Here is a 25,534-nt window from a genome sequence, read left to right on the forward strand (position 1 = left end):
TTTTTGTTATTGTTTTATATTGGAATACAGCTGTCAAGTCAAAAATTGGCAGCACTATCACAACTAATATATACTTGTACTCTTCGCACTTTACGCTTGAGTTGCTTGCAGTAATTGCAGTTATAGTTTACCTTATTTTACATACCTTAGATTTGGCAAAACGTATAATAAACAAAAATATATTTGCAATTGTGTTTTGTGTATTTTCGTAAATAAATTTGCAAAAACGAATGACATTTGGAGAAGCATTCAAAAATAATTTTAAAAGTAAAAGTTCTTAAGAAAAATATTTTTTACCTGCTCATATAATTACTTTTAAATGTTTTATTCACTGCAAGTTTTCATTTTATTAAATACAACAAAATAATCCAAGTAGAATATTATTATATGAATTTGTAATATTTGTTCTTCAAAAAAAAAAAATAGTTACAAAGATTGAAATTTTAAATTACTGTATCAACACTATTATAAATAACCTTAACATTTTCGGCAACTTTTTCTTTGTTAATTTTATAAACCAAGAGTAATCTGCTGCTTTCTGCGATGAACAAAATTAAACATCTCATGCAAAGAGCATTAATACAAAATAAAGTAAATAAAAAAATTAAAACAGGGCGTTTCACAAATTTTAATTAAAACAAATTTGTTAATAAATTTTTGTTATAATTACAAATTTTACATATAGTATTATTGTAAATTTATTGAAAAATTTATTATTCAAAATTTTATAATGTCATTTAAAATATTTTAGGAAAAAATTGTTTTTAATAATACTAAAATTGTTTGTTCCTAAAATGTTTTGGCTGTAGATGGCAGCATTGTATTTATTCGGCACATTCTCTTTAGTAATATGAACAGCTGTCTTTGACAAGAACGCGTTTTGTTTTGGCTGTGAAATTAAAATCATTTAACAAATTATATAAATCATGGTATTTTTGCGCGATTAATAAATGCACTGCTAAAAATATTTGTTTAATTTCACGAATTTTTTACTTTTAGGCGAGTTCAATCATCCTCGCAGGTCTTGGTGCCGCTGCCATTGGTTTTGCTGGAAAACATATATTACGCCGTGTGCCTGGTATGACTACCAAGTTAACTGAAGCTGTTAAAAGCCTACAAAACTTTGAAGGAGGTTTTGCGAATTCTAAATATTATAAAGGCGGTTTCGATCCAAAAATGAACAAGCGTGAGGCATCTCTTATATTAGGCGTTAGTCCATCGGCTCCTAAACTAAAGGTAAAATCAACTAAATAAAATAAAATCGCACTAACTATATATTTTGCATAATATGTAGATAAAGGATGCTCATAAAAGAATTATGTTGCTCAATCATCCAGATCGTGGTGGTTCTCCATACTTGGCAGCTAAAATAAATGAAGCCAAGGATTTAATGGATAAAGCGAAATGAATGTTACTAAATTTTTTAATTACGAAAACATACTAAAATTACTATTAGTTAGGATATATTAAGTCAGCATAAGACAGTACGCATGGATTGAGTATGCAGGAACACATATTTTAATAAATAAATCATGAGTTATAACAATAAATATTTTTATTTTGTTATGTAACTTTTTGATAAGTGATGAAATGGTAAATTAATTTTGTATGGAATATTTTAATATTAATATTTAATATTAAAATATTTTAATATGTAAACATTACAGGTTCCATATATATGTAACCATTACAGTGTGATGAAGTAATAATTAATAATCCAGTCAGGGCGTAGAGAGGGGTTATGAAGAAACCTCGCAGTTAATAGGGAGTAAGTGTCCAAGTGTACTGACTCAACTAGCCTCAACATAATAATATGTAAACAAAATAATGTTATTAAAAAAATTAGTTTAGATGGAGTATATGTAATGGATATGTCAATATTAAAAGTAGTTGTTAGAAATCACAGTCTATATATATTAATATTATGTCTTTATTTATTTTTAATTTGTTTATTTAAAAAATAAACAAAATAAAAATAGATTAAGATGGCTAGTGTGTGTTCCTATTACTTAAAGCACATGCAGCAAATTAAGTTTGTAAAATTATACACACATAAACGGAAGTACTAATATCTTTGCTTCTTCAATTGAAAAACCGAAATAACAATGACCTATGATTATAATTATATTAAGTTCAAATTTGCATATTTTGTAAATGTCTTTCTAAATTACAAAATTGAATATTAGTAAAAATTTATTAAAAAATTATTTTTAAAAAATTTTAACATATATACATACAATATGTATAAGAATCTGTAACCATCCGTAAAAATTTATAATTAATGGGTAATTAACTGTAGTATATGTAACGGTATTAAGTTATATTATATTGATGATTTTTCTACTCAATTACTTTTAGAGTAAATGATAGTCTTGCTAAATTCACTGGTAGAAATGCTTATGGTAATAAACGGATATTTTGGCACTATCATTTTAAAAATAAAAAATTCAAGAGCATATTGCACAACGGATAAAGAAGCAATAGGTATTTCTATATTATTTTTGTATGGTATCATATAATATGGAGTCATTTTTAATTTTATTAAGATATGGTTTTACTATTTTTTGAAACTTTCCTTACGATATGAATGTAATAACACAAAATTTCAGATACGAGTGAAGATATTGGCAAAAAATCATCGAAACAATATATAATAAAACAAAAATAAAAGAGTAAAAATTTCAATACAATAAAATTAATCAATACTATTATCTCATCAAACAATAAAATACAAAATGTTAAAGAAACGAAACAATTCATTAGACTACTATAAAAAACTAAATTTATTATTAATATATTTATAGTTCTTAATAAGAACTTCTTATATAAATTAATAATTACCATTTTCCACAATTTCTAGTATTATTACTTTTGTATAATATCTAAGCTCCGATAATCTTTTCGAAAAACAAAGTTAAAACTAAGATACCCTCAGCGTCTTTTTATATATTTTTGGTTGTAACCAGTTATATTATATTATACTTATAATTTATCTAATATAATTATACTATCATTATATTAATGTTATAATATATTACATTATATAATTTATATTTCTAATTGTATTTATTAACATTTAAACACGTATCACATTGGAATTTTTCGTGGTAGCATTTTATAATTGAAATCATATTGTGTAAATTAACCTTCTATATTCTAATTTAACCTTATACTGAATTCACACGAGAATTTTGTATGTGACTTAAGTTGTTTGTAATTTTAGCTGTCAATTGTTATTGCTTTCAATGCGAAAAGAAAGTTTTTGAAAGCTAAAATTACAAACAAAACTCTCGTGTGAATCCAGTATTATATTACTATGCGTCAACGTAACACGTCCTATGTGAACATATAGGACGTATAATTTACGTCCTATATCTTAACTGTGTTGCTGGAATATGTTTAATGTCAAAGAAATTGTTTAAATCTTTACATGCTACAGCTTTTTGTAACTCGGTTGTTTATTATACAAAACTGTTGCACATTATCATAAGAGGTTTGAATTTTTATAAAACTAGGAAAACTATTTTAAAATATACCATATTTTAATCTCGTATAATAGAGTTGGCTTTGATCTTTTTTAAAAAGAAAAGAAAATTAAGTTTGTAACAATTTATATAATTTTTAATAATTTGTAGTTTTGTCTAAATTATGTTGAACATTTTTGTATTGTAAATTCAATTAATTGATTAACAATTAGTTAGTCAATAGTGAAAATAGTTAGCTGGGAAGATGTAAATATACTGTAGTATTTGGTTTACAAATAAATCTGTTATATATTTTTTTAGATTTGGTATATTTTATTTTCAGATACGTTTATTCAGTATTGCAGAATATAATGCTTTATACATAATCAGCAAGAGGAGATTTTTCATAGCATAAACGGAATAACGTAAATATTCTTGTTTTTCTCTCATATAAAAGATCTTTTTTACACATTTTTATCGTAAATAAAAATACTTTGGCAATGCATATATGTATTAAAGCAAACATATTAATTCAATAATATTTTTTAAATATTTATTACCGCATAATTTGTTAACACAAATAATTTGAAAATTTCCCATTGGTACAATCTGGCAGCTCTATTGGCTCTTAGCATTTTGAATATGTACACGTCAAAAGTTACAATTTTTAGTACATATTCCCAATAATAGAATCAACAGGCTGTTGCTCAATGACATTATTTGTTTACTTTTAAAACATTACTTTATTTACTTCAATAATTGATTAAACAATAATAATTAATAAAATTTAATAAAAAATGCGTCAACTTAAAGGTAAAGTCAAAGAAACTCGTAAGGAAAAGAAGGAGAGGAAACTGGAAAACTTAGCAATACAAAGTAAAATGAAAACTGTGGTTCTGCCGACACTGGGTGTTATAGCTTTGCTCATTGCGGCTTTTGTTTATGCCAAAACTCGTCCTGTTATAGTGGAAACATAAGTTGTTCTGTGTTGAGTTTCTACACATGTAAATATATTTGTAAATAAATTAATTATTTGTTTATTTAAAAAAATACAGTTTATTACAAATGTTGGTAAATTCACAATTAAAATATATATATAACAAAATGTGTATAAAATAAATTATAAAAAAAATTTGATATGTAGTCCATAGAAAAAAACCAACTGGATAAATACGCTAGGCAAATATAGAACACATTTTATAAAAAATTCTTAAATCAATAAAACAATCATGAAACAATAATTTTTTATTTATAAATTAATTTCTGAATAGATAATTTTTTAACAATGCATTTAGATTCTATTAATATTATTATCATTTTTATCGACAGGTAAAATAAAACAATGTATTATAAAGAAAATTGTAATCCTTTAATTCTCTCACTACTATACGATATGTAAAAATAATGAATGAATTTTCTGGAAAAATTATCTAAAAATAATTATATTTATTTTATACATATATAAAAAAGTTATACACAAATATATTAATTATGTTTGAAATATTTATGATTGAAGCCACATTTTTCTTTTTTAAACTTATTGCCTATATTTTTAAGAAACTAAACAGAAAGAGATGTGAAATTAAAATTGGAGCCCAAAATGCAAATATTAAATACATAATTTGTATTAAGATTTTTGAGATCGTCTATAGCCGATTTACGGACTAAATATTGGAGTAAAATAAAATTGTGGATTTTTTCTTAAGTTTTAAATTATAGTTGATAAATTATATAAATTTTGTCATGTTCCTTAAATAAAATTTAATTTTTACTACAATTGTTTTTATTATTTTGGCATAGTTATTGAATACATAATTTGTTATCTTATTAAGGTAACACTAGGAGTCTCCAAAAGCTATTGTTAATTAAATTACATTATTGTATATTAGTATTGTGTTTTTATCACACAGTTGTCTTGAGACATTGCAAACCTGTAATGAACCTTTTCTTAGGTTCGTTTAGAGGTGGGATATACTTAGTCGTCATCTAAGACGAATTCTTAAGAACCTGGCACTTCCGACAACCGAATTAGGCAGAACTAAACCAATGTATTCCCGCGGTATAATACAGACACGCATTACTTTGAAGCTACGTTTATTGTATTATAATTGAAGATTCAGGGGTAGGAGAGTTTAGGTTATTGTTCAAGCCACCTTCTGTTTTCGACGCTGTAGTGCAAACACACGTTACTATTGAAGCGCCGTGTGTTATACCCTCTGTTACCTAGTTTCAGTTATTGTTCAAGCCCTTAATCTGCTTACCTAAAACACTCAAACTTTAGTGTATGCTAGTTGTCTACTTCGATATTCTTTGATTTCTCTGTCAACGCTTATGTAGAGTCACTTGCATTTTCATTTCAATCAAAGTTTCCTTAAAAAGGTACATTCGTAAATGAAAAGAACTTCTATATTTACTTTTATAAAATATTATATATAGATGTTTGTAGTAAGGCCTACTACAGGCGTCGATAAAGTCAAAGACTTCTCAAATTTGAATGATTTGGTATCGGAATACCTCTACTTCTTCGAGAAAATGTGTTTATCGATGAAAGGACAGCATTCCGTGAAAGTAAAGGCCATTTTAAAGACATGTATTCATCCTGAAATACTCTTCAGCTACTAAAAAATAACTCATTCTGTTAAATTATATAAATAGCTACATTGACACAGAAGACGATTATATTCTAGAAAATGTATTAAATATTTATAGAGTTGTATATTGTTTAGCAGTTCTATTAAATTTTTTTAAATATTTTATTTAGTTTTTAGGATTTCCTTATGACACTTTCTGGTTGGACAACTATTCTTTAACAGGTTTGACAGATTAATTCAATTAATCACTTGTAATAAAATGCTTTACATCTTCAGAACAAAAAATAATAATATATCTACGATCTATAGGACTTCTCTTTAAATATAGAATTTCATTTGCTTTGAAATGTTTCAGAAACACTATGAAGTATTCAATGCTAACAGAATAAGAATTAAAAACATATTTATATATTTCTATACATTTTTTTTATTAATTAATTTACATATAATTTAGTTTAATTTTTAATAATTTTATAATCACATTCTTCTCTTTTCTATAATTTAAATTATCTTAAAAATTTGTTATAATTCTGATAATGACCTAAAAGTACTCACGCAAAGATAATTATAATACAAAACATTTATAAACAAATAATATAAAAATTATAATTAATTACAAATGTTAATATAGCATTAAATATGTATTTATTTATAAGTTTGTTAAAATAATGGCCTATCAATTTAAAGTTTTGCTTAATTATAAAAGCAAATAAAAATTATTTTATTAATAAATCATCAGACTATTGTAATATTTTGATATATTCTTGTTATAAAAAAATTATACATAGTAGAAAAACCATATAAACAATAATTGAAAAAATAAAATCAGTCAAAGAAAACTAATTATTATTATTATATTATAATAATAATAATATAATAATAATTAAGAAAAAAATGATTATATTCTGAGCGAGGAATTGATTGAATTGATCTGAAAAAAGCAAACGAACATAAAAGTTTAATTAATTTAAATAAAATATTATTAATTTAGGTTTGAATTTCTAATTGCACGCTTATCGCATAAACTTTAGTATACATTTTCATTAAATAATTTTTTAGTTCCTAAATTACAATATCCTCAATATAAATTTTATATCTTAACTTTCTTAAAAATTTTTTTATTATTTTTAATTACTTTAAATATAATTTTTCAAATGTTTTTCTTTTATTGGTATACGATTACTAAATTCTTAATGTATTATTTTTTTTCTGTGGCTTGTATATAAATATGTATATTCATAATGTAATATTTTTGTCCATTTATATTATTAATAAATATAATAGCGTAAAATAAATTACGATTAAAAACAAAGTATGAACGCGGTACTTAATTATGCCTACATAAATGCTAATTACATACATTATTTTATTAAAATAAAATAAAATTAAGAACTAATAAATAAATACTAGGAAAAATATTGATCACAAACAGACAGACAGACTGATTATTCTATAAATATTCGCTGATTATTTGTATACACGTTACACATTTATTCAGATATTCAGATATTTAGACGCTCCCTTAGGATAACACTCACATACTAATACATACATACTTATACTGTTAATTAAATAATTCTTATAAATATAAACTAAGTAATATTTATAATTCACTTTTTTTACGTATATATTGGTTTTACTTTTTGATACAAAATATTGATTGCAATATTTTTTATATAAAATATTCTGCCATAAAACACAATTTAATTGCAATGTATACAGATTTCACGTATTAATTGAATTACATACATATATACTTTTTTTCATCTCAAAATGATACTAAAATGTACAAACTGGATCTAAAATTGCAATGCACATAATATTGCTTTATATTATATAGCAAACTTTTGTATATTTTATCTTGTGTGTAGAATTTTGCACAGTTTTTAAATTAATTAAATTATAATAAAATAGCGTTGCATCTACAAAATGATAATATAGCAAATTAATTACATTTGTTCATGAATTACTAAAGAATGCCATTAAATTTCAAAACAATATTAATAATTTACAAAAGAAATAAAATCTTTTTGATTGCTTCGATAGCATTGATGATTACACTTTCGTAACTCATTCCTACAATATTCAAATACACTCCTAATTAAGCATAACAATAACAAATCACAGCAAATCGGCAAAAATACCACCAAACCATGCCATATATAAAGGCAGCAGATACAGTAACAGTGCACGCCGTAATGACATACGTTGTGGCTTCGAATTGCCACCGGCACTCCCACTTGTTTTAGTATTAAGTTCGTCGTCATCATCATTGTCAGCATTGTGACTGTTATTGTCATCTTCGCCGACTACATTGGTCTCATGCCCAGCACCACTAGTACCACCAGTGGTGTGTGTAATGACAGAACCACCACCACCTCCAATATGTATATCCTCATCGACCTCTGTATCCTCATCGTCAACATTATTGACTCGCACTGATGGGCGATCTGTGTGATCTGGTTTATGACTTGGTGTAAATGGACTACCGCTTATTCCAGAACCTTCATCATCATCTTCATCATCACTACCACCACCAGAACCTGAACCGCTACCATAAAAGGCATCTTCTAAAAATAAATAGAATTAATTTAATTAATAAGTTGACACAAGGAATTGTTAATTGAATATAGAAAAGTAGAATAATGCAAAATTATATACATTTGAGAGAGTATAAACTAATATTAAATTTTTACAGTGTAATCTCATATAAATAGTAGTATTACACAGAATTTTAGCTTAGTATGAACATTCTGTGAATCTTCGTATCAATCAAGCTGACTAGTCTTTTATAAGATACCTAGCTATTTGTTTAATGTTCTTGCTTGAGATACCATTCTAAGCATTTATCAAGATATTAAGATTTATTAAACGGACCTTGATAAGAACAGACGAGGCACAAACAGAGTAGATCTAAAGTACTTTTTTTTTTATTCTCTTCAGAACTTCGACAGTTATTATTTATAAGCAGTGTTTTTCTGTTGTAACCAGCTGGGAACTGCTTGTAAAGTACTTTTGGAAAGTGTCGAATGGCACTTCGTCGTCGCTGGCGACGAGTGGCGCCGAGGCGTAGATCCGGCCGTTCTCAGAACCATTTGTAAGCTTCATATTTTCTGCAAGTACAACTACAGCAAAATTCAAATTTTATGTGAGTGTGGTATTCATCAGACAATCCAACAGTTAATAAGCTTATACTGGATTCACACGAGAGTTTTGTTTGTAATTTTAGCTGTCAAAAATTTTCTTTTTACACTGAAAGAAACAACAATTGACAGCTAAAATTACAAACATAACTGCTAATATTACAAACTCTTGTGTGAATCCAATATTAGAAAACCTGATTTTCATTTAATTTAATTAGCTCTGTAACCTAGTTCTGCAAATTGGTAATTTATATTAGAGCAGTTTGATATTAAATTGCTCTATATAATAAGATTTCATGGACAGCTTGCAAAAATGGCAAGAATGCCATTTTATATATTAAAAGTAAATAAAGAAAATTGGTTTAGAATTATTCTAAAAAGTGCGGTGACAGTTCTTAAAAAGGGTTTTCAGTTAACAATTAATATTCTCAGAAAATATGAATCATCTCTCTCTGTTGTGCAGCCTATCACTTTTCTAAAAGAAAAGTAAGATATATACGAGTACGATATAGATCAGGATAGCTGTCAAATACATATAAGCTATTTTGTTTTCTGTCTACAGTAACAATATTATAGTTTCTAAAAGTTTCTTTAAAAAAAAAATAAATACCTATAAAAAAAATAAGATGCCTAATTGGCTCACTGCGAGTAGCTCTCTACAATAAATACAAACTGATATAAGATTCTGTGAACTTGAGTATAATCTCTAAATTACTGAAATCGTGAACAATAGACAAACCTTGATCAGTCCAATCAACGTCTTGCCCAGTATAAGCACTACGCAAGTGGTTGACAGCATTTTTCAAATAATATAATTGTGTAGCAACTAGAGAAGTTTGTCGTGTACTCGCTGGATTGCCAGGAAATTCAGGATTTCGACCATGTTCAGTAGTAACAGAATGCATATATCTAAAAATAGAAAGAAAATTAATTTAACATTTTTTATCTCATATAAAAAAACAAAGCTTTGTACTAACCTATCGATTGTATGTCCATTCCAACACATGCCATCCACATCTGATGATGATGAAATCTCATCATTAGCACAAATTTGGTGTGGTAAATTTGACCAGAATTTTTTAGAGTCCTTCACACGTTGACGAATATCACGCACCAATTTATCTAAAATTGGATCGCGACCAGAATAATCATCATTATCGTTTTTACGATTTTGTTGTTTACGTTTCTGATTACGATTGCGATTATTGTTGTTGTTGTTGTTGTTGTTGTTACCATTATTGCGTGTAGAGCTATCACCATTTTTATCATCGCGTGAACCTGGTTCTGCGGCACGTCTTTCACGTAGCACTATCGCTTCATCGAGAGCAGCATCGATATCTAAAATATCTGATTCGATTTGTTCATTTAGTGTATCTAATGTTGCAGCACGTTTTTTCACATATTTTGTATCTTCTGTGCTAACAGCAAATTTAGGATTAACTGCACGACTAGTACGACCAAGTATTGGACGACCGCAACCTTGGAACACACGATTCGTTATATCCACGCCGGAATCCTAAAAGTAGATAAACAAAGATTATTGTAAAATAATTAATTGGATATCTATCTACATATTTCTGTGTATATGTATATGTATATGTATATAAGTATATAAAAAATTAATAGTATTTTGTTCTAATTTTAATTGTTTATTTTGGGTTTTGCTGAAATCATTATTAACCATTTTATTTTATTTTTCAGTGGCTTTCATTTGTAAACAAAACATCGACATGTGTTTTATTTACAGAAAATCATGATTTTCAGATAATTTTTTTTCTGCTGATTGATTTATTTACGCAGCTCTTGTGAATTACCTCAACTGTAACTTCTAAAGTATTTGCTATATATTTATTTATGTATGTTTATCATATTGTATATATGTTACTCATATACATGTAAGGTATATGTAAAGAATTTATATTCGTTGTCATGAGAAACGTTATCTAGGTATTTATCTGATTTCCTGTAATTGATACTTCATATAAAAAGGTATTTTCCATTGCAAGCCGTTTCTATGATTTTTATTTTATTTTTGTTTTTAGTTTTATGATAGTTACTGTGTGCAGTATGCAGTACGTTGCAGTTTCGCTTTCATTCAGTTAGGCAACATACATATACTCGCACTGATATCATCGATAACGACACCAACAATAAAATTATTACAAATGCGGTTAAAACTGTATGTATGAAACCTGATAGTTTTAATAGATAAAAGTAATCAAAGTTTTACTACTTTACACTTTCAGTACAACGACCACCTTTGTTGGTGGGAGAAACCCCAGTCATTGAGGAGCAAAGTGGCAAAAAAAAAATAATAAAAAATATGTAAAAAGAATCCTATGAGAATAAAACACTTTTTTATCAGTTTTTATTTATGAGATGTTCATAACGAATGTAGGTTAATTAAATGTAGAAAAAAAATAGCTCCCGAAGAAGTGCAATCAAAAAAGAGAAATTTATATATATTTTTGTAGCTCCCTTTAATAGAAAATTTAAAGGGAGTTATATTCAGTAGACATAATCCATATAAAAACCTCGTCGAGTTTTTTAATTTTATACCCTGAAGAGGCGGCAGTTAAGAAATAATTATAGTTTCATTCTGTTGGACATTTACTAATCATGAATTTGATGCATTTTTAAATACGATTATAATGATTATTTATGGGATACACTGGGACTACAAAATAATTTTAAATGATTATTATGTATGGTTAATGGAACGGTTTTTGTTTGAATAGCATTGTGTCAAGATAGTTTAGTAATAGTGTTTCGATTTATTTAATTTGTTCTGGACAAGTAAATGTGAAGAAGAAACAGTACTTAATCAGCTCATATAATGGTTTCAAAAGAGAAACAACATCACCAGCAAATATACTAATAAAGATAACCAAGGTCCACTTAGATGATCTCTCGAACTTTATCTGAAATACTGAATGAATTAACAATGACAGCATTTGGAATTATACTGGAAACAAGGGCTAGTTTAAGTCGCATTCTCTGGCAGTTTTAACTTAACTTAAACCACATATTTAAAAAAAAATTTAAAAAATAAATAAGAATCACAAAAAAATTAAGAATAAACACTTTGAAATAAATAGTCTTAAAGAACAATAAGAATAAAAGACCTAACACTAACAACCGCTTTTACAACATGGCAATAAAGGAAAATGCTGCTGAAAGTTTATAGGTTACATATTTGGTAATAAAGGGTTGAATTAATTGTTGGATTACGGTTAATTATGAATTCTAAATAAGAACATTGTTATTGAATATTTACGAAATTGTGTTTTAAGAAATTAAACTACTAAATAATAGTATATTCTAATGTGAGAAAGTCTATAAAGCAATTTACTTGCTTAACTATTATATTGAAGATTGAAAGATGTCTCAGTCGCATGATACCCTTTTTGAAAATAATTAACATAATTATTTTGAGCGAGAGAGAGAGAGATAGAAAGAGAGAGAGAGAAAGAGGGAGAGATAGATAGAAAGGGAGGGAGGGAGAGAGAAAGATAGAAAGAGAAAGAGGGAGAGAAAGAGAGCGAGAGAAAGAGAGAGATTTGACATTAAAATCCTCAAGTAATCAAACTATGATTGAACACATAAATTTCTACATGTAAAAATAACGTAACATGATAACAGTGGTGTACTTTATTACTATTTTACTATTTTATTGGTCTATCAAGTAAATCAATAATATCAGTTTTGATTAATGTTACACTAAACAAATATAGCTACAAGGCAAACTAATTTATTTTTAATTCGGAGTGTTCTCGATACAGAGCTCCTTAAGAAATCATTTGCAAGAGTGTTCTAGAAGCTCAAAATATCACTGATCATAATTATATGTTATTGAATGGATTTGGCATATGTATACTGTAATAATTGCTACATGATTTAAAAATTCTAATTATTCATTATTAGAAGGTTTACGAACAGTTGCGAAAAAACACAAAATTAATTATTATTAACATATATAAATATTAATATAATAAGTTACTAATATTGATTAGTAAATTACTCTTTCGGCGACCAAAAAAACGATGGAAAGACAGTGTGCAGCAGGACTTCGAAGAAATGAACACAAGAAATTGGAAAACAAAAGCAAAAAACAGAGAAGATTGGAAGACTGTTGTTAAACAGGCTTAGATCTTAAATGGACTGTATAGTCACCGTGATGATGATGAAATCACTCTTTCAAAAATAAAATATTTTAAACATCACATTTACAACACAACATTTAAAATAAATTATTATGCTTTTGACAAATTAATAACACTTAAAATTTACTACTATAATACATTTTTAGTATTCTTTAAAGATCCCTAAAAAAACATCTATATATAAAAAAATATCTATATAATTTTTAAAGAGATATTCTAAATGCATTCCCATTTCTCGGCAAATAACATTCCCTATAGAACTCTTTGAGCCGTCTTTTAAGGAGCGTTTGTTTCTAAATAGAAACTTTTAGGTCAAAGAGACCTAAAATTTCCGTTTGTTTCTATCATTGCCAATTATTAATGTATATGAAGTATTAGATATGCGAAAATATCTATTGCCAAAAATATTTAAAACATAGAGATTAAATTTAATAAATTAGAAATTACAACGATTAATATGTATTAATAATTTGTTTATAATTAAATAACTACTAATTAGGATTTAAGGAATATCACTCATTGAAACATTAAATTACCATTTCATTGCTAAACAAATTAAATAAAAAATTTTAACAAATTTTTATTAAAAGATTTTTTATTATTGCATCATCGCTACTGTTAAACAAATTTTAAGAATTATTTATTTATTTAAGAAATTAGCAAACAGATTTGATATTTTTATTTATTTTTTAAGTAAACATGATCATCAAAGAGCAAACGAATAAGAGTAGAGTAAGGAACCAATAAATTATGAATTCAATTATTTATGGACGTCAAAGCTAAACTTTACATATAAGCGTGAACTGAATAATTTAAAGGAATTGTGTACTGCAAAAATAAAATAAAAAATATAAACAAATTTAATTTTTTTTCTTATAATACTTCAATATGGCAAAGTTTGGTGCTTAAATGAACATAAAATACAATGAAAGTGTAGAATGAATTTGGAATTTTAATAGGAAATAAAATATTTGGCGAAAAATAAGAATAAATGCCCATTAGAAGTAATAAAAAGAAATTTTTAGATAAAAATTTTTAACCTGAGGGAACTCAATCCTGTAAAAGAGATTATTAGGTGACTGTCACCTATTACTTATATTAGAGATTATTAGATATTACATTTTGGTTGGTTAAGAATAGGAATAGGAATAAACGGGGTACTAGCTCTCAACGGACCGGAGCACTGCGACCATGATTGATCTTTTGTGGTACAACAGACCCTAACCGAACAGAAGAAAAGATAACAAAGAAGAAACAAAAAATAGTTTATATTGTAATGATTATTATTATATATTCTATATGTACGAGTCGTGTACCCTAGTTTGATATTTTTAAGTATTTGCTTTTTTTAATCATTTATTATTTAATTATCAAATATTGCATAGATTTTTAATATAATTTTTTATAATATCATTAATTGATAGGTTGTCATATAAAGAAAAGATTAATAGTTTATTAAACCTTTGTATTATTTTATTGAAGCATTAAATAAGTAAACGAAGAAAACAGTTTAATATACCTATATTATAATATAAGTTGTAGATTTCCGGATTTATTTTTAAATTAAAAGATATGCTATAAATTAAGACTAATAATATTTGAAAACAATCCCCGAGTAATCTGAAGTAAGATATTGTTGTTTGAGGAATCTATATAGTAAAACTTCTTAAAAATAAGGTTAGGTTGTCACAGCAGTGATATATAAATCACAAAAAATATAAATCACTATTTATAAAACGAAAGAATATAGAACGAAGAGTTATAACTAAAAAGGACCCATAACCTGTTACTATTTATAAAACCGCGAGAAGCTTTTATAAATTTCAATATATCTTTATTATAATGAGAATCATGGATGGGACATTTTTAAACCTAGGCTTTCCGAAAAGCAATATTTGAGTTAGTGTAAAGTAGGACCTGACACTACTGCATATTTATAACCAGAAAATAGTATTCTGTGCACATAAAGCGATAAGCATTTTAGTTCATAAATACCTAAATGTAATCCCCTAACTATAAACGAGCCACAACGATTCTAATGACTTCGGCACATTGGTTATATCAATGTGCCGATTGATATATATTAAAAACTATAGACTTGAAGAGATTGATTTATCAGTGTGTTGTGGTTCATTATGACAGTGTTAGGATAAATGTACATATCTTTCGCGACTAAAAATATATTTTAAACATTGACTGCATAGTTTTGATGCAGTCCATCATAAAATCCTAATTTTATACCGTCAATTTATTATTTGTGTCGATTTCTGCAACACTTTCTTGTTAGAAGAAAATAGAGTATGTAACCTCTACTTTAATTTTCGTGATAAAAACACAATCAGAGTGAGACATCAAATAAACAATGAATGAGACAACATTATACACATTTGTTTTATAAGAAACTTGGTTTCCTTGGACTGTGGTTTACAAAAGATTTAACACATATAGGTTATATGATATAGGTTAGGTTAGATCGGCCAGGCAGGCTGTACAACATTATACGCAATTTTTTTTTTTATAAGAAACTTGGTTTGTTTGAACTTAAAGACTTAACAAACAGTTGATATAGGTTAGGTAGATCGGCCAGGCTGGCTATATGAGACAACATTATACGCATTTTTTATAAGAAACTTTGTTTTGTTTTGGAGTGTGTTTTACTAACGATTTAACAAATAGTTGATATAGGTTAGGTTAAATCGGACAGCCTATCTGTAAACCAAAGTTAGATCCATGGGTGTAGAAAAATTCTAAGAATTTAAGAATAGAGGAATAATAGCTGTACCAAAAAGGAAAAATATTTGAATTAATAAAATTGTTTTTAAATAAAATAATTCAGATAGTTGATTTTGAATAAAAAAATTTAGAGTGCTTTTTGCCCCACGCAATATATATATTTTATTTTATAATTTTATTATAAAAGAGAAACTATTATATATATATGTATATTTATATATATATATATATATATATGCATATATATTTATGTATGTATGTAATTATATGCAGTAACTAACACCGCACAAATTAATTTCCTGATTTTTAGTTTTAAATAATACAATATATACATACATATGTTTATATATACAATTATATATATAGTTTTTTATTATTTTCACCTATTTGGTTTTAAATGATTTATTCTGTTATTCAATTAGCTTATAACCGCATAAAACATTAACAAAATTCATTGAAAACTCTCAGAGTTAAAAATAACAAAACTGAGATGTTTACAATTTATGACATGACTGGTTTATGTTTTTATTTCTAACAAAATTATTATTCAGGTTTTTAATTTGTTTCAGTTTTTATAACATCATCGTATCATACACTTTTAATGTTATAAACGGCGGACTATGAATATACATACATATGAGTATGGTATATTTTTTAATGAATGAATGTTATATTTGCATATATTTAAAATTTAATTTACATAGACGAAAAGTTTTAATTAAAAAACAATTTTTATAATAAATAATTTAAAATTCTAATAAAAGCAAAATGTTACAATCAACACAAGAAGATTTTTACTCACTTGAAAATTCATAATCGCCTCTGAAATTTTAATGTTTATCGGTTCCACAACCATCACAATATTGAATGAACCCAGCAATCGTTCGGCTAGTTTATCCATTGCCAATGCAAAGTTCTCCCATTCGACGTCGAACTCATTGAAGTAGTGCAGGCAACCTTTGATCACGTTGACACAATAATTGGTACAGGGCTTTTCTGCGTAACCTTTGCAAGCTCCGCAATGTGCCATTTTTGTGAGTGCAGCTGTACAATCGGCATTTAGACGTACCTTCATTTTATTAGATATTTGTTTATAGATTAATTAATTGTAAATTATTAAAAATATTTCTTACACTTACATTAATTAATTTTTTTGATACTTCGGCTGCAGTTGCAAGTGCTTGTCCATATGTACGGGTAGCGACAAAAGAACGTTTGATTTGAACAGATAATTTATCTGGTACATCACCGAAAGGTTTGAGTTCCTTCATGTGTTCACTGACGCAGCGGAGATATCTGTAAATGAGTAGTATAGATTGAATATTCTGTAAGGCAAAAGGCATATTTAAAAAGATATTTTTATAGATTATGATCTATTTCTTTGTTGGTCTACGTTTTATTTTAGGCATTATCTTAATAGTAATAACAATAACAATTACAAATAAAATAAAATAGAAAAATTAAAATAATAGTCCAGTGGTCTAAACTCTTTTTTTCAAAATAAAAAAACGAACTAATTAATTTTAAAAATAAATTATAACATAACCAAGAGAAAATGATATAGATTATATTATTATATATTATTATTATATTATTATTATTATATTATTATTATTGTATATATATTAATATACACTATTATATTATATATTATACACTATATATTATACACTATCATTGATGTAAATATTACTCTTTATACAATTATAAAGTATAAATAATTATAAATAATTACAATTATAAATATTATATATTATTATATATTATATATACTATATATATATATTATATAGCCTTTAGGTAGCGTATCATTGATGTCAATTGTTACTCTATATACAATTTTAAGTCTTTAGAAAGTTAATAAATACTGTATAATATTTTTTATTATATGGTTTATTAATTTTATTAATTTAATTATGAGTGACGTAACACTAAAATAATTTTAAAGTTAACTAGAATAAGAACTGGAACATGGGTCCTCCGCCCTAGGTTCATTAAATTTTATTAATATTATAGCAATCAGAATAGGAATGTTGTATACAAAAATTTTTGTTTTTTATAAAATTTTTTTTAATTCTTGAATTTTAGAAAAATATTTAATAATATAAGTGTTAAAATGACAAAAATTAGACATATGTTTACAAAATATGGCCTATATTCCTATGCTTTAAACAATGCTAATTCGTGGTATCACAACTAGCCATTAATCGAGCTCAAGTAGACTTTTGGTACAAAGCCGCCATTCCAATCTAACCAAACTTAAGTTTAAGATAAATGTGGAATAATTATTAACTTTAATAATATATTTTATTAATAGCACAGTAAATAAAATTAGACAATATGCAACAGAATTAACCTTTCAGTGGGCATAAAAATCGTGCTATATTTGATTACAGTTTTAATCTCGAACTTTAATAGCACACAATAAGAAAATAGAGACAAAGAGCATTTTGTATGGACCGATTAGAATTTATCATTGAATTTAATTGTCATTTTTTTATCGATATCCATACAACAAAATTAATAATAGTTTATAAAGAAAATAGAAAATAGAAAAAATAGACGAAAACTGATTTGACAAAACTATAGGTCAAATCGATCTGTCATTCTAATATAGTTAAGAAGCCATATATATAATATAAATTTGAAAAAAATCCAAAACTGATAAAGTGGATATTATATATATAATATTTAACATATAAAAGCTTGATATATGGTTATGGAAATTCAAAAGTGGCTGCATTCCAACAAAATCTGGCCACCTCAAGGAAGGAAACAAGAATCTTCCTTCCATTGTTAGCAGTAGCAAATTTAGTGTTAAAATACCACGATTTCAAGGTATCAATTTCATTGACTGACAGTTTTACAATTGTTTGGTTTTATGGCCACATACTTTAGGAAACCAATGGTTTTTGTTAAAAAAAAGTTATTTTTTCTTTATTTGGTTTAACAAAATCTTACAAAAATCTTTAAAAACGCACAAATCCATAAAACCGCAAAGCGCGTACGTTTACGTTTTTTTAAAATGATCCAATTTCATGAGTGTGAGCCATAAACTGTGATATGAGGTCCCAAAGCAGAGTGTTTTGCTCTGCTGCTATTGTTGTTGTTGTTGTTGTTTATAGAGTACATTAACCTGGCTGTAAGGTACACCAAACAAAGTTGAACAAAGTGTTCATTCGTATGTGGTCAAAACAATTACAACATCAACAAAAAAAGAAAGACAAAATGCCAACAAATGAACATACAAGCAGAACGCCTGAGCGAAGGAGCACTTTGACCATAACTGCTGAAAGAGGAGACGCTCGGTGGTGGTGTCAGTTACGTTCGTAGTTTGCTGTGAGCTTGGCCAAGTGCTAACAGTGAACTTCTTAAATTTCTACTTAAACAGAAAATCACTAAAAATCAAAACATTTAAAAGGCGACTAAGGCGTAACCAGTCTCGTATTACAAGCACGCAGCTCGAGAGCAGGGAAAAGTGGGCGCCATAATGTCGAATTGATGTTACCATTTTCCTTTAATAAGCACGAAAAAAGAAAAAATTTAACAAAAAATGACTCCAAAAGGAATTCAAGTCACTGTTGACAGTTTAACACTCACAAAATGAAGTACAAACGCACGCATGTTGGAGACGGGAACTTAGGCAGCTTACACCAATCAAAAGCGGAAGAATTAAAATAAATTGGCATAGAAAATCTTTTGTTGTTAGTTGAGATCCAAAGGCAGTTGTTATGGTCAATAGCAAATTGTATGCAACAGCAGCAGCAACTGCAGTACAGCTGTTGCCCTCAATGATTCTCCGCTGTTGGTTGGTCTAAGCGTAACTAAGGCGCTCAGTCAAGTGTGCACCTTTATAGTTCCAAAGTGTTGCAGACTTACAAGTGCCACCACTTGAAACCGCCGTAAACGTTCGCTGCCTGCTACGTGTCGGGCATGCTTCACAAAGCTCTTGTTACTCTTGTAGCTGTTGTAGTTGTTGTAGTTGTTGCAGTTGTTGTTGACTGATTTTTTACGAGATTTTTGTAATGTGGCAATTGTCGCTGTTTTTGTTACTATTAAGCTAACAACATTAAGTCTTAAGCGGCAACAACATTAAATACTTTGGCTGGGCTGTGCCATTTATGTGCTGCGCTGGAAGTGAGTCGTTAGTGCGAACCTTTGTTGGCTGTTGGACTTAAGGTTAAGAAGGATTTTTACGCACACGTTTTCCACTTCTGTAGTCAGCAAACGTAAATGAGCAATTAGCGAAGTATGAACGAACAGATTTATTTTAAATTAAAGACCATGTGAAGGCAATGATATATAGAATGAGTTTAAAAAAAGTTTCATGTTAGAAATGTTATTACTTTTACAACAAAGTACATGGAGTGACTTTATAGCCATGGAAACATACAAATGTTTGGGTTCCAATTTCAGTTTTTATATATGCAATATTTTACTTAAACTCATTAGTTGATATGTTAGTATAATATTATTAACATTATACGGACTATAAACTAATTAAATAAAAATTCGATTATTCCAAAGACGACTGATGAAGAGTACTTGGCAATACTCGAAACAGCGTTGTATGGTCAGCCAAACTTCAATAAAATTAAAATTTTTGTGTTTGTCCTTTATTTCTTTCTTTGCTATTCAAAAACCCCTCTAAATTTTAATAAAGCTTCTTTGTCACTATACAAAGAAAGTCTAGCTTTACAGCAACACAAACACTTTATTCATTATAAGAAACTAAATAATGGAAAAATATTTTATTATTATTTTTAATTAATTAATTGAGCACTTTTACTCTCTATTAACTACGAGATTTCTTCACCTCTCTTTACCCCTCTTTACGCCTTGACTGGATTATTGTTTATCACTTCATCAGACTAAGCAATAATTGACCTCATATTTGCATATCTCCGCGAGATTTAAAAACAATAAAAGGATTTTGTATAACATATATTATAAATGAAATTATATATGAAAAATATATATATATTAACCAAGAAGTCAATTAGATTTGTCAACACGTCACTGCACTCTTTGAGGATTATTATGACAAACCCACTTTAGTTCATAGATGAGTAGTAGTTAAAAATACCAATATGAGGCTTTTTGGTCATCAACATACTGCCAATACAAAAAACATTTTTCTCGATTTTTTCTCGACTATCCTTTTTATATGACTATCATTTAAAATTTAATCGTTTACAATTTTGTTGATTAAGAGTTTAATACACAGCAAATTAACAAAACTCCTGAAAAATTTGCGAACATAAAAGTCAAGTACGTCTTTGGGTTAGTTGGCTAATGAACGCTGACTCTGAGCTTTAAATTTGGCAGGGCACGAATTCAATTCCTGGTACTTGCAGTCTCATAAAATTATTTATGAATAATTAAATACAAGAATTATTTCCAAGAACACTGATGATAGATATTTATCAATACTCGAAACAGCTGTATGGTCAGCTAAAAATTTAATAAATTAAAATAATATAAAAGAATCTTTGTTGTGGTAGTTTACCTCTTTAATTTATATTTATAATATTACCAATAAATCAATACATAAAAAATTGTTGTGAATAAAAAACAATACAATACATATATTGTATGTATATTTTTGTATATAATTAGTATAAATATGAATTCTGAACATTTTATATGGCCTGTACAGAAATGGTAAAAAACTAATATATAAAAATGATAAGACCATAAAATATGTTAGTGTAACATATTATAAAATAAAACAAAATCATTTTAAAAAATTAATGCCAATAAATAATTATTAATCTTAAAGTCAATATACTTATATACTTATTTTAAAAATTAAGTTAAATTTTTATTATTTAAATTGTTTCAACTTACTTCTCATCGAATTGATGCTGTGCATTAAGTACCTGGAACATTTTTTGGTACAACGTATTAAAGAACTTATCCATGACATCAATGAGATCGACGCGTCCGCGTGCATAATAGTTTTCCAATTCTTTGAATAAATCCGAAAATACATATGAGTTCTGTTGATAAATAATTCCATAAGTGCGTGTGTACATATTGTGAAATTCTACTTTTGATTTGAGTAACAATTTACGGAAGTCCTCTGAAAAGGTATAAAAGGAAATACCAATGTTACTTGAATGTAAAATGTGGAGTAATTTAAGATGAAGTCGATTAAAGTGAAATATTTTGATATTATTACAAAAACTGTCAGAAGATGTCATGTCGTCTTCTCAAGATACAAATTAATGTCACATTTGATTTTGCGCATGCGTCCGTAACTGCGTGTGAGTTCGTGGTTTCCGCCGGCATCTGCTGCATTTGTAAAATGCCATCCATCATGTAGGTCTCGAGAGAAGTGCATCATAAATTGTTTAAATAAAAATTATAAAAAAATTTAACGAAAAGGAAATGAATCTGAACATCCGCGAGTACGTATATGCGTGACTGTGCGCATCCACTTGAGACGACGCAACCACGTTTAATAAAATTAACAAGCAAGCAAGCAAGCAAACAAGCGCCCGCATGCGTCCGCATGCGCCGCTTAATATATCAGCCAGCGACCACTTGTGGTGTCACAAATGTTGCCACTGTGTCAGCGTCAAGTGACATATTACAATGTTCGTCTTAGAAAATAGGGAACGCATCACTGATTTTTACTCGTTAGACTAATACGTTAGACTTCAAGTGGGTGTTGATCTATTTGAAGCATGAGCTGATCGTGTGCGCTGATCATGTTCAAAATGCTGGTCTTTAATTTATATTGTATGTAGTATATGAAAATAGCAGACCAAATAGTTTCAGTTAATTGCTGATGTGATAGAAGAACAATGATTTCTGTTTCAATTAAGGTTAGTACATTATTTTATTAGAGTATTTTATTTACAAAAGTCTTTTAAAGACCAATTGGGAAAGGGGGAAAAATGTAGAAAACAGGGTTTTAAATTTAGTAGATTTTATATACATATGTCTATATCATACATTTTACAGATATAAATATTTAATATTTCTTCAATACTGTTACTGTTGCATTGCATAGTATTTAAATAGTTTAAATCAGGGCTGCCCAGAACAGATGCGATCGCGGGCCAATACGAGTCACAGTGTAGATTGGCGGGCCGCAGAAACAAGTTCAAATACTGTAATAATGTTAAATTTAATTTTATTAATTTATTCATTTGAATTCATTTTTTTGGGACACCATATCAAGGGAAAATTTGCGTAATTCTAGTAGATTAGAAACATATCAAGGGCGGCATGTCGCCCGTGGGTCATGCTTTGGACAGCCCTGGTTTAAATAAAATATTAGGAAAGTGTTCGAAATTTATTATTTTTGTCTGTGATATACGTATATGCCACAAGGAAATTAGGTCAATACTACAGTCAATTTACAGATCCATCAATTTCTAAATTTGGGGTTAGACTTGTCAAAATCACCATAATACTAGTAAAATCGTGTCTCGTTGGTTGATTATCGAATCCAATATCAACAGCATACAAACTTTGAAGGAAAAATTTCACAATATTCTTTTTGTCTTCCTTCAATCTGCTTTGATTTGCTATTATTGATTGAACTTCAATCACTTCATTTTTATTAAAGTCAAAATTTGAAATTTATAGCAGTTTTAATACTAGAAGTTAGGTAAGCTCATGATTTAGTTTACTTATATTGTATATTGTGGCCATATGCCACACTAGGGAAAACAGGCACTAAGAAGAGAATATTGTGTATTAATATCTAAAACTTTTTTACCAAACTTAAGAAGACCTGCTTTAGTTTTTATCTAGTATATAGTGTTTATATATATAGCGTTTATAGTATATAGTGTATGATACGTTCGTAATAATTTAAAATTACGACTTAAAACTATAAGAAATTTAACATTATAATATTAAGTAATATTTTTAAATACAAGGAATCTTGAAAATTTTAGAGTTTCATATTCTAACCCACAATCTAAACGCAAGTTTCAGCTAAAATATCTTTATGTTCAATGAACTGAAGAAAAAGATAATAAAAATAAGAAGCAGGTTTGGTCTTTTTTTTAAAGTTTAAATTAACTCCGCATAATAACTGTTTTTAGGATTTATAAAGATATGCAATGTACTCGTAAACACATAAGTCGTCCTTTTTTTTTTTTGATTATTCTGTCTTTATTTGTTCTATTTTTTAGACCCATTTTGAATGTTCTGAGAAAGTGATTCTATGTTTATACTTTATTTGCTCTGAAACTTACCATTAAATTTTTGCGCTTTAGAACTTAGCATGTTTGACATTTTTAAAATTTGTTCTTTGGAGTGTTTTTCCAGGTGCAGACGTGATTGCATAGCCATCTTTGTTTCCATTGCATATGTACAGCATGTACCAACAGAGGATGATTCACAGTATCGAAGTACCATTTCTGAAATAAATTAAAAAAAAACAAATGTAAATTGTTATAAAATTTTTTTATTGCTAACAAGCACATAGTAGATTCAATTAATTTACAAATATACGAGTAGTAATGTGTGAAACATTTTAAGGTATTTTTCTTTTTCTACTGAAAATATTTTCTAACTAGATTCATAATATTCACTTTAAGTGCTAAACAAATATCAAAATATGTAGATTATAAAATGAAAAATATGAAAAGAAAACTTTGTAGAATAGCAATAAGAGCAGTGGAGTGAAATGGAGTTGAATTTTCCATGAAATGCCACTGCATACAGGAGCACTTAACAAGAATTTCAAAGATTTCCTATGAAATTCTCTGCATTGCAATCCAAATCAACTGAAGCAGCATAACATACATGAATCCATGAGCGTGAAAATAAAAAAAAAATAAAAAAAAAAAAATGATTCAAATATATAATTCAGTCCATAGATGTTGATGTTGGGCATAGATTGGGTTAGGGAAGGTATGACAGGCATTTAAGCAGTTTGTTTATTTAAGCATTTAACACATACGCTCCAGTTTCTATACAAATATCAAAAGCACATATGAGTATACACATGCAAACAATTGCATCCAATTGCTAGCCCCAACGAGTTCAGGTAATATGCAAAGAAGGTAGCTCGCTCTCTCACACAAGGTGTGAGGTTCAAATAATTGAAACCAAACCAAGCAACAGAACCAAATCACATTGGAGTTTTCATTTTCACATCACCACTCGACAAATTCTAATGTGAATATGCTGAATTATGAAGTGGCGAGTTTTATGTGGTGTGGCATGCAATGTAACGTGGCTTCACATTACGATTGACTATAAGCTCTGCAACGGTTGCAATCGTGTCTAAAGTGAAAGAAACAAAATCAATGAAATTTAATGCACACAGACAGAGACTGATGCTGTTAATGTTGGGAGCAGGGAAAGGGCAAGAAGCAGACAAAAATATTTGTAATCAATTAAAGAGATATGTAAACGAATAAATATTGTACAAATACAGTATAAAGATGTTGTGCTGTATCATGTAGATA

At 27.6% G+C, this 25,534-nt stretch overlaps 3 protein-coding genes across 5 annotated transcripts; 2 read left to right on the forward strand and 1 right to left on the reverse strand.

Moving 5' to 3' along the window:
• Nucleotides 1–411: 411 nt before the first annotated feature.
• LOC119668711 (mitochondrial import inner membrane translocase subunit TIM14-like) lies at nt 412–1,550 on the forward strand. 2 transcript variants are annotated; one of them, XM_038078313.1, is made up of 3 exons: nt 412–591; nt 1,000–1,236; nt 1,295–1,550. In XM_038078313.1, exons 1-3 carry the CDS (start codon nt 544–546, stop codon nt 1,406–1,408), a joined length of 399 nt encoding a protein of 132 aa, XP_037934241.1. In that variant the 5' UTR covers nt 412–543; the 3' UTR covers nt 1,409–1,550. The 2 variants fall into 2 exon arrangements, with proteins under 2 accessions (XP_037934241.1, XP_037934242.1); XM_038078314.1 differs by lacking the exon at nt 412–591 and adding an exon at nt 744–929.
• A 2,711-nt stretch (nt 1,551–4,261) lies between these two features.
• On the forward strand, nt 4,262–4,468 carry LOC119670748 (single-pass membrane and coiled-coil domain-containing protein 4 homolog). Its single transcript, XM_038081148.1, has one exon. It carries the CDS (start codon nt 4,262–4,264, stop codon nt 4,439–4,441), a length of 180 nt encoding a protein of 59 aa, XP_037937076.1. The 3' UTR covers nt 4,442–4,468.
• Nucleotides 4,469–7,976: 3,508 nt separating this feature from the next.
• On the reverse strand, nt 7,977–24,473 carry LOC119672137 (glypican-4-like). Of its 2 annotated transcripts, none has more exons than XM_038083114.1 (7): nt 24,314–24,473; nt 21,945–22,179; nt 17,234–17,390; nt 16,897–17,163; nt 10,176–10,714; nt 9,938–10,107; nt 7,977–8,622 (listed from the first exon to the last, which is right to left on the reverse strand). In XM_038083114.1, exons 1-7 carry the CDS (start codon nt 24,420–24,422, stop codon nt 8,177–8,179), a joined length of 1,923 nt encoding a protein of 640 aa, XP_037939042.1. In that variant the 5' UTR covers nt 24,423–24,473; the 3' UTR covers nt 7,977–8,176. The 2 variants fall into 2 exon arrangements, with proteins under 2 accessions (XP_037939042.1, XP_037939041.1); XM_038083113.1 differs by having other exon boundaries at nt 7,977–8,625.
• Between the last annotated feature and the right edge of the window lie 1,061 nt (nt 24,474–25,534).

This window comes from Teleopsis dalmanni, chromosome 1 (assembly GCF_002237135.1).
Source record: "Teleopsis dalmanni isolate 2A chromosome 1, ASM223713v2, whole genome shotgun sequence".
In the NCBI taxonomy this organism is placed as follows: Eukaryota; Metazoa; Arthropoda; class Insecta; order Diptera; family Diopsidae; genus Teleopsis; species Teleopsis dalmanni.

Bases quoted from the DNA above. Each gene is read 5' to 3' on its own strand.
- LOC119670748 (XM_038081148.1), top strand. From the start codon at position 4,262: ATGCGTCAACTTAAAGGTAAAGTCAAAGAAACTCGTAAGGAAAAGAAG.
- LOC119668711 (XM_038078313.1), top strand. From the start codon at position 544: ATGAACAAAATTAAACATCTCATGCAAAGAGCATTAATACAAAATAAA. The intron at 592-999 runs GTAAATAAAAAA...TTTTACTTTTAG, and splicing joins GAGCATTAATACAAAATAAA to GCGAGTTCAATCATCCTCGC. The intron at 1,237-1,294 runs GTAAAATCAACT...CATAATATGTAG, and splicing joins CATCGGCTCCTAAACTAAAG to ATAAAGGATGCTCATAAAAG.
- LOC119672137 (XM_038083113.1), bottom strand. From the start codon at position 24,422: ATGGAAACAAAGATGGCTATGCAATCACGTCTGCACCTGGAAAAACAC. The intron at 17,164-17,233 runs GTAAGTGTAAGA...AATAAAATGAAG, and splicing joins TATCAAAAAAATTAATTAAT to GTACGTCTAAATGCCGATTG. The intron at 10,715-16,896 runs GTGAGTAAAAAT...ATCTACTTTTAG, and splicing joins AGGCGATTATGAATTTTCAA to GATTCCGGCGTGGATATAAC.